Genomic DNA, 10822 nt, shown 5'->3' with positions numbered 1-10822 from the left:
TATGGAATCTCCATCAACCACGTGCATCAACTCTAGCCTAAGTATCCCGCATGATCTCTGACCACCACGGACGTCGTCTTATCCCCAAGCCGACTCTCAGTCCATCACCGCAAATACTCTCCCGAGGCATCGAGTCACCTACACATGAAATAAACAAAGAAACCATATTCCGAGACAGCGTCGGCCGGTCAGACCGTGTTCCGAAGCTATCTCCAACTTGACTCATTAGTAGCAAACAACAGTATTACATACGTACAGTATCCATCTAGAAGTCATAATCATGAAATAATCACGGATATCCAAACAAACAACCCGAAACCGAAACCGACACAGCGTCGGCCGGTCAGACCATGGGCTGGGCTGGCCAGTCTAACCGCTCGATCACCACCGGTCTGACCAGCATACACAGCCCGGTCTGACCGGTCACATGAAATAATGAACCCGCGATTCACCTGTAAATCCAATCATCTCCAAAACCACTTCATGAATAAATTCCAAATAACAAAACCAATAATCTCCAATGCCTAATTGTTCATCACAGAATAATAATCAAAAACACCTTTGATTTTACAATCTCCCCCTTGATGAACACATTGGCAAACTCATAAAAATGTTTTGGTGTTTGGAAAAATAAAAACAAAAGTGGTAAAAAGCACACTTCGTACAAACGTACACATCGTGCTCAAAAATCCAAAAGAAAATTTCTCCCCCTTTTTAAAAGAAAGAACCTTGCTTCTCAAAACTCATCTCTTTTCCCCCTTTTGACAATGATTTCATCAAGCATAGGAATTATGTTTATTAACGTTCAAGAGCTTAGCATACATATAGCATATCATGTCATGTGTTGCAATAAAAAGAAGATAAACCCATCTATAACATCACAAGCATGCATTAAAGTATAACCATGAACCAAAGATTTTACAATTAAGCTTGAATCAACAATCGAAATTCATGATTTCATACTATTTATAATGCAACATCTTAACAAGCACATAGGTTGAAGAATAAACACTAAACACATATACCTATTGCATTTATCATTCTTTCTCAAATAACCTTTAGCACAAAATAACCAATAGAATTTTTTAACCTTTTCTTTCTAGAGCCTTTTTGCTCATATTTTTCTCTTTTATTCCGGGTACGTCCCTGTCGTCAAGACTGTTTCCAGGGATTCGGCACCAATTATTTTGCTCACATCGAATACGTCCTTGTCGTCAAGACTGTTTCCAAGGATTGGGTATTCATTTTTTTCATATTTCTTATTCTCTTTTTCACAATGAGCAATTAAAACTATTTGAGGAATAACAAGTCAATAAAGCATATATATAGAGCATTTATACATCAAACCATATGCTAACATCAACATTGCATATTTTCTTAATTCAAGTAGAATTTAAATGTCATGCATCATCTCCCTTAAAAGTAAAATCTAAATCTCATGAAAAGACTAGAATACATATAAGCTATGCTAGAGACAAATAAACTTTCAAAGTATTGCTAGCATGCACAAGAAAATACCATATGTATAAACAAAGCTCTCTTTTCTCAATTTTTTCATTGTCATATTATTGCTTGATAAAACCATGAGGTACAAACTCCCCCTCAAACCATGCCAAAAGGATGAATTATGCCCAATTCACCACGAAGAAAAGCAAAGCGATTAGAATCCAAAGGTTTAGTGAAAATATCAGCAATTTGCAACTTGGTGTCCAAAAACTGCAATTCAACATCTCCCTTCTCAACATGATCCCTCAAAAAGTGAAATCGAATATCAATGTGCTTTGTGCATGAGTGTTGAACATGATTCTTAGCAATGTTAATAGCACTAGTATTATCACAAAAGAGAGGTACTTTCTCAAAAGTAAGACCATAATCTTTCAAAGTAGATAAAAGCCAAAGAATCTGTGAACAACAACTAGCAGCAGCAACATATTCAGATTCAGCAGTTGATTGAGCAACACCAGATTGTTTCCTAGAAGACCATGCAATCAATGATGTACCCAGAAAATGGCATGTTCCACTAGTACTTTTCCTATCAATTCTACAACCACCAAAATCAGCATCGGAATATCCACTTAAGCATACAGAAGATGAAGTAGAATACCAAAAAAGAAAAAACAATGTAAAAAAAATAAGTGCACTAAAACTCTAAATAAGAAATATATAGCATACAAATTTCAAGTTCATGTTTAGTTTGTGTCAAGAAAAATGAAAAGCAGAAGTGCCTAGCATATGTAGGCCAAAACTGCATTGACGAAAGAAAAAAAGTAGACAAGGCAAAAGTTCTTTAAAAACAATAATATATACTAGCTTCATCTTGATTCACTACGGTTATTTTGATTTAATAAAATATTGCACACACTATGTACTCTCTTTGAATGTATGAGCTTTCTCCCCTCAGGCCCACCCCTTTCATTCAAAGGAAATTCATAGAAATTTTAGAGAATTTCATCCTATAGGAATTTTTCTTATATGGCCCTTTGAATCAAAGAAAAGAAACCTTTAAAATCCTTTGAAATTCCTATGTAATGCCTCTTCCCATGCAAGTTTTGGAGGAAATTTAACATGAGATAGAACCTCATGGAAAGAATCCTTTGAGTCTTTATCTCTCCTCATATTCCTGTGTTTTTCTTGCGGCCAATCAAACGGTCATTCCTATGTATTTTATATGTTTTGCTATCCTCTGATTTATGCTTGCATTCTTGTCAAAATCCTATGTTTTATGTTTTTTTTTCATTCCTGTGATTCAAAGGGGCCCTTAAAATGTGTTACCTTTTATAATATCACTTTTCACTAATTAAAAGATGCACAAAAGGGATGGCATTATAGGTACTGAAAATACTAAAACCGACACATATAGACCTTTTTCCACCTTTGTGGGCTGAAAAGATGTAGAAACGACAGCTCTGAGCAATTATACATGCTGGTTCTAGAGAAAAGAAAAGCAGGCATATACTATAGGTGTCCTTTTAAAAAAATGATACCTTTAATATAATATAGGTGCTAGTTAATTAAAAGACCAGCACCAGTAAACCGAGTCGAGCCGAACCAGTAGATGTGACGGAGATACTTTTAGCACCACACCCACGATGAGTACTAGTACTCGACCTTCTCCTCTCCTCCTCCTCCTCCTCCTTCTCTCTCTTTCCACCCTTCGCTTCCCCATCCTCCTCTCTTCCTCCGTCCACACCCACCGCGAGATTACTGTCGATCGCCACTGGGATAGAGCATCGGATCGGAATCTCCCATCCTTCCCTTCCCCATCCTCCTCCTCCTCCTCCTCCTCCTCCTCTCTCTCTCTATCTATCTATCTATCTATCTATCTCTCTCTCTCTATCTATCTCACTCTCTCTCTCTCTCTCCCGTCCTTCCCATCCCCTTATTCTCCTCTACTTTCTCATCGATCGAAGCCGGTATCACGCGTTAGATCGGCGACGGAGGGCGACCTTGCGGTCGGTTTTGGAGGGGAGGCAGCGGAGAGGTGGATGTGGCTGGGTTGGTAGGTGTTCAACCATGGCCTGGGGGACACAGGATCCGACGGAGGTTCTCGTTGGCAGATCCTGCGGCGGCTTCTCCCATGGGTGGCGATGGCGGCGGTGGCTTCTTGTTGATTTTGTTCATGGATGTTTGTTTTGTTCTTGATTCTACAATTGTGTTCTTGGATGAGGATCTCATGAGTGATTAGGAGCTGCTTTATGCATCAACTCGATTCGAACCGACGCATCGAGCCGCCTTCTATAACATTTGATTTCTCTCATATGTGTCGCTTGCCAGGTGTTGATTGGGAAATCTGACACCTATGTGGGGTTCCAACCAGCACCTGGACAAGTTTTTGTAGTAGTGTTTGCATGGAACTCGATAACAAATTTTGAACTCTTGATTAATAATTGGCAATAGATGTCCGAGGGGTGAGCTCCAACAGTTTTGGGGAACCATGATCCAGGATCGTAGAGGGGCTCTGAGGTGCCTTGGTGTGCTCAGAGTTGCTCAAGTAACATAGGACAGTGTTGGTATTTCTTAAAGTCACGGATAAATTAGCAAGCGCACAAATACTGCCGTAACATTTTACCCAAGAGTATTCCAAGGGTAACATATTTATATTTTTGCAAGTAAGGCGGTAGTGTAAAGATAAAGTTCATATATTCCCTAATCAAGCTATAATTACTTGGCCATAGCTGCAACAGGGGATAATTGATAATATGATAAATGGAGTAGTGTGACACATAGGAGATTCATAAAAACACTAAGAATGACTGACCCCACATCTTTTTCACAAACACTCTTACAAGTCTACATTTTATATAGATCTACAGAAATTCATAAAAATAACATCACTAAGAACTAAAAAAAATCATAATTCCATCACATCTGGGTGCAACAACGTAAGAGAGCGAGAGAATATGTAACAACATCGGAAAAAAGTGGCTAGGTGAGATCAAAGAGTCTATGCACCGCGGTGCATAGAAAAACCCTAGCCAAAGTTTCCCCTTCACCACCAAATTTGCGATGGATCTCCCAGAGTCCAACGACAACAAGGCAGCCATAGACAAGTTCTAGTGTGACGGGGCACTTCCAAGTTCATGATCGATGGGACACACAGAAGGAGGTACCAATAGTGATCCTACTCTCAAAAAAAAAAATCATGATCCTTTCTTCTTTCGTCCATGTGGATTCTTGCCTCCTCCCTCGGAATTTCTCACTCTCCTCCTCGACTTCTATGACCTTCACCTCCTTCACTTGAATCCAAACTCGATTGCTTTCCTCGGCATCTTCACCCACCTTCGTGAGGCGTACTTAGGAGTGCAGCCGTTTTTGGATCTGTTTAGATATTTTTACAAGGTTAGATTCATGGAGCAGTCAAGGATTACTGGATGTTGTGGTCTTCACCTTAGAGCTGGGATGAGGGACTAGAGCATCCCTTTTAACTGCCTCACCTCCAGAAAGGATTGGAGGAATAAATGGTTTTATCTCCACACAAAGACTCATCTCCCCTTGTCTTTCCCTACCCAGCCGATAGCAAACCAGTCTGATAAAAGCCCTGGGTTTTTTAGTCCTCCGATGATCGAATCCTTAAGACTTTTAATTGCGAAGATCAAAGACCTTTGGGATCGTGGTTTGGCGGGGCACAAGATCGTTGGCAATTTCGTGCGTCGTTGGAACCAACCTCACCAAGCTCATGCTCATCCTGCGTACGAGTACACAGGAAATGAAGACATGACATGAATATCGTCCTGGAGTATATTATCCATTATCAGTAGTATTTTCAAAATAGAAACTTTTGTTGATTGCTGACGGTGACGAGGCGAAGAGGAAGCTCATGCACATGGTGACTAGGCGGTTGCAATAGCGGCGAAGACGGGTGCTGTGATGAGTGCTCGGGCACCGTCGATGTCTCCATCGCACACTGAGGTTGAGGCGGCAACGCATGAACTCCACGGAGCAAGGCAGATGGTGAAGAAATGGAGTCATGGCGCGTGAGCCAATCTGATGCCCAAACTGATGCCCTGCCGGCCAAGGTGGAGCCACATCGTCGTCACCAGTGCAGCTGCCTCCGAGTTCATCTCTTCGTGATTTCGCTTCCGTCGCCACCATACGCTCCTCTTTGATGGTTGCCGCCTCTGCCACACGCCTCTTCCTCGATACACGTCATCGGCACCGTCACACACTCCTCACTGACGACAGTCGCCGTGAGGGCCACAAGGGTGAATTGCCCATGAGCTGTTAGATAATATGCTGAAGGGGAAGGGAAAATGAAGGAGTAGGAACAAGAGGATGACATGTGGGCCGTATCACTTTCTAAATTGTTTTTATGCTAATTGGACTGCCACATGTGCACCACGTATGACTAAAACCTTTTCAAAGTGAGTTAGGGGGTAATTTATCCGATATGAAAAGTTGAGAGTGAAGGATGTCCGATTTTGTGGTTTAAGTTGGTAATACATACTGTCGTGATAGTCAGGGGGGTAATTCAGACTTTTTTCATAATTATATGCTGAATACTGGAGCATATTGATGACGCTCTCTCTCGTGGCCCAATCTTCTAGTGAGGGAATAACTCTCGCTTTGATCGAGTGTGACGTTTACGACGTGGCTACCAACCAGAACAAGTCCAGGATGCCGTGCAATCGCTACACCACAAACGATGTCGTACCAACCGTGACGCGCAGTTGATGATCCCTGCAATGCAAACGAGAGAACACTGCAAGAACAAAATAAGATGCAATCTAAATATTGCGAATAGGTGATTAAGCACAAAGAAATAGTTGCGATTGAAGTGGTAGATCTAATCGATCCGGCAAATCAACACACCAACTATTGGGGGCTCTAAATCAATAGTCGCCGACTAATCAAGCGAGGACTAGAGACAAGGTGAATGGCACTTGGCAAAATTCAACTAAACAAAACCCAAATGTTTTTGAGGATGTACAAAGCTATTTATAGAGGAAAATAAAGCTAGGGTTAAGTGCTAATTCGTAGAGGTGGAGGGAGACACTTCCGAGATGGGCCTAGTCTATTACAAGGCCCAAGACCCAAGTTCGGTTTTAGCAACAACACTGTCTTGTTTTGGCGATTCCCGTTGACTCGAGATGAATTTGGACATGAGACCAAATGCGTTTGAAAGATAGTGAGATACGCTTTCCATGAAGTCCAAGATCATCCAAATCGGAGTTGGCACAAATACGCTAGGTCCGTTTGAAGTCAATGCTGACTCCGGAGGCCGAACTGGACTTGGACTTGGAATTATCGTTGTAACGTGTGAAGTTATGTGCGTATCCGATGAAGTGATATCCTCGTCACATATTTTAGACAATAATTGTATAGTAAAATGAATTTTTGTTCACTTATCCTATCACAACATTCTTTGGTGATGAAAGAAATTTTTAACTGCCGGCATGGCCATAGATACAGGACAAACAAGAACACAGTGAGAAACAGAGAAAGGCGAGACCACCAGACAGAGTCAGGAGTATACAGTGTACTCTTGTACCACCACCTATGCATGGAAGGAAGCCGTACTTGTTCCTGCTGCCGCTCTGCTGCATTCTCGCCCGTGCCGAGTTCTTCTATACACGTGCGCCTCGCAAACAAAGAGGTATCATTAAACACCTCAGCTAAAGAGTGATTAAATGATAATAATTTTGGCTAATTAGCTGCAGTGGGGATTGTCTGCAGTACTACTGGTACAGTAGCAGACACTAACGTATGGGTCCGAGCCCACATATCAGCTATTACTACTGCATCAGCAATTATGCATAGGATGTGCATCCAATTAGCTGCACGTAAAATAAAAAAACATAATTAACATATGATTAATTGAGTATTAATTATTAAAACTTTGAAAAATTAATTTATTTGGTTGTTAAATCACTTTCTATATAAAAAGTTTTCGCACGTATCATTTAACAAATTGAAAAACCTGCTAGTAAAAAACGAGGATTACTTGAGGTCAATTAGCTCTTTGGAACATGACCTTAAGTATGGGCACCTCATCTATGTCCTGTGTTGGGACCCAGTGTTGAGTGTAGTAGGCAGATTGACAGAAAAGTAGTTACGAACTCGGAGACCTGAATCTGAATTATCTGAATGTTATGATGAGGATCAAAGAGTCGATGGTGAAGCAGCAGGACCACAAACGGCCGGTCGGCTGGACCACAAACGGCTTCCCTGGGTTGGATCCAAAATTCAAAATAGTCAGCAGCAAAAGCACAACTTTGGGATCGATCTTCAGACCTTCAGTATAGGAAAGAAAAACAGGGAAGAGCCGAAGAGTTTGATTCAGCAACTTGGCTGAGCAACTTCATCTTTTCAGAGAGCACGTTTCCTAAATTACTACACCGTGCATTTCCTAAATTATTTTTTTAAGTTCAAAATAATTAATACTTATTAATCATTCACTTAATGGTCTGTCTTGATTTTCATGATGCAAATTAGCTAGTCCGAATTGGCAATTCAAACCCACCTTAGGACTTGTTTATAGTGTATGGACCTGACATGAATAATGAATTCTTCATGTTTAACATATGTTTGATCCCTGCTTAGATAAAAAAAGATCATGTGTATACCGGTTATATTCCTCATCTTATACAACCATCACTAAAGCAAACACCAAAAAAATAATTATTATTGTTTGGACCACTTAAATAAATACTCCCTCCTTCCCAAATTGATCATCATGTAATGTAATTCAAAATTTCTCAAATTGATCGTCATATAACCATATGGACATGGATTTTAACAGAATACAATTAATACAGTATGGGAAAATGAGTGCATGCTAAGATGTAATTGGCATGGTGTTTTGATCGATGCATATATTGTGAGGGAATGTGTGCATGGTGTCTTGCTTGATGTGATTTAAATTATCTTTAGTCTTGGTGCATAAACATATATGATGATCATTTTGGGAAGGAGAGAGTACAATCCATGCATTCAATTGGACTAGATATCTTTAGATGTAATATTTAAAAAATGAATTAAAAGAAGAGAAAGGTGCTTATTAATTGCATGTATACATTTGCGCCTTGCAGGCCTGTATTATGAAATACGGGAAATAGTAATTCCTCCTTTACAAATTGATTATCATATGATGGAATTTAAAATTTTTTAAATTGATCATCATATAATTGCATGAACATGAATTTTATCAGAATACAATTAATGTAGCATGGGAGAATGTGTGTATGCTAGGGTGTAATTGGCATGGCGTTTTAATCGATGCGCGTATTGTGGTAGAATTTGTGCAAGGTGTCTTGATTGATGCAATTTAAATTATACTTAGTATTGGTGTATAAACATATATAATATATATAATGATCAATTTACGATGGAGGGAGTAGATTATATTTCAGCCATAGAGGTTAATTATCCACACCAATAATCTGACAAATTTCAATCCTGGCATCCATGCATTTTAGAAAGTGTATACACTAAATTACATCAACTACTAACAAATTTATGAAGCACCAACATAATTTGCTTGATTTTATAATGCCAAGCTTGAGAAAATGGTGGCAGAAGTGACAAAGTTCGAACACCGATATACCCAGTGGCCACTTGGTAGTGCTAACTCTTAAATTTAACTTTAGAAATTGGGTCTGGAGTGCAGCCGTGGAGCTGACTAACTATAGTTCTACTTCTCTAGCTTGCTCCCTCTGTCCCATTTTAAGTGTAGCCATGACTTTTCGTGCCCAATTTTGATCGTCCGTCTTATTTAAATTTTTTTTGAAAAAATTTAAAAACATAAGTCACGTATAAAATACTATTCATATTTTATCATCTTATAACAATAAAAATACTAATTATAAAAAAAAATTAAATAAGACAGACGATTAAAGTTAGGCACGTAAACTAATGGTTGCAAAATAGGACGGAGGGAATATCTTTTTAAAGAGCATTTTAGCCAGCTCCACTCTAGGTTTGGGTGAAGCTGAAATCATTTAGAGCATTCCCAAGAGACTCTCCAAACTAAATTTTAGCTATTTTAGTAAAAAAATCCACTCCAACAATCTCTCTACTAGAATGGCTAAGCCAAATGACTAGCCAAATTCATCTCCTCAATGGCCAAACTTGGCCAGCCCAAGTTGCCTCTCCATTGGTGGGCCCCACGCCGAAGAGGCTTATCTCTCCCCGCGCTACCTGCGTCACAGTTGAGAGCGTGAAGGAGGATGCGGCGGTGGGGCAGCACGACGAGGAGCGTCACCCGCGGCCTCCTGCTCGCCGGCCGCGCTGCTCAGGATCGAGCTGGCTCCCCCGGCGGAAGCGTCACCACTACATCCAGCACTGCCGCCTCCGCTCCCGGCCACATCCGCCGGCGTCTTCTTCCTTTCCGGCGAGGAGCAGATCCGCAGATGCCCACGCGGCCAAGGTGAGCACGCAGCCGCAGACGCCCAACACGGCCAAGATGCACCGCTCGACGCTCGTCATCAACAAGTTTGTTGGCAGCACGCCGCTGACCGTCGCCGACCAGCTCCTGTGCAACTCCGACGCGGCAGCAGCCGCCGTCGAAACAACGACAGACGCGCCGGCCCCGGCGCTTCGCCGCGTGCCGTCCTCCACCTCCACCACGACGCTAGCGGCCCCGGTCGCCGTGGCGTCGACCTCCACCGACGGCGACGACGACGATGAGTGCGGCGAGCCGCACCACCCAGCCGGCGCCGCCGCTCCAGCAGCCAACACCAAGCAGCTCCTCCTCTTCGCTGTTGCAAAGGATTTGATTTGGGATTGATGATAAGCCATGGAGAAGTGATTGGGAGGAAGGAGAAAGGAAGAAATGAGTGAGAGACTGACAAGTGGGTCCACTGTCATAGACTTATAATGAAGAAGAGTACAGATAGAGAGGTTGTTGGAATGAATAACGAGTTTGGCTTGCTAAATTAATTGGAGAGCTGGTTATATGGGTATTTGGAGAGTCGAATTTTGCCATTCTGTTGGAAATACTCTTAGAGCAAGAATAGTAATGGGCTATAAGCAAGCTATATATGCTTATGTGGAAGAGAGAAATAAAAAAAGTGGGTAGTGTTGGCTCTCATGCAAGAGCTAGCTTCACATAAGCTCCAAAAAATTTGCATTAAATTTATAGAGTGAGAGAGAGAATAGAAAAAATAAAGTTGACCTTATAGCTAACCTATTATACAAGTTAGCTCCAATATTAACTTATAGTAAGCAGTGAACTCTGCTATTAAACTTGCTCTTAGAGACTTCAGATTCAAGAGAGATAGGACTAGAGGCTGGAGGTATATCAAACGGATCTGATTATTGCATTATTCTATAGTACCAGACTACCAATTGATTATTGCATTATTCTATAGCACTCGATGGATTC

The 10822-nt window shown here is 41.2% G+C and overlaps 1 protein-coding gene across 1 annotated transcript; it reads left to right on the top strand.

Annotated features, from left to right (window-relative positions):
- Positions 1 to 9060: 9060 nt before the first annotated feature.
- On the top strand, positions 9061 to 10400 carry LOC9269128 (uncharacterized). The gene has a single exon (XM_015787850.3). It carries the CDS (start codon positions 9533 to 9535, stop codon positions 10223 to 10225), a length of 693 nt encoding a protein of 230 aa, XP_015643336.1. The 5' UTR covers positions 9061 to 9532; the 3' UTR covers positions 10226 to 10400.
- Positions 10401 to 10822: the final 422 nt, after the last annotated feature.

This window comes from Oryza sativa, chromosome 1, assembly GCF_034140825.1.
Source record: "Oryza sativa Japonica Group chromosome 1, ASM3414082v1".
NCBI lineage: Eukaryota > Viridiplantae > Streptophyta > Magnoliopsida > Poales > Poaceae > Oryza > Oryza sativa.
Note: the sequence above shows the minus strand (reverse complement) of the source record. Positions and strands in the feature narration are given on the sequence as shown.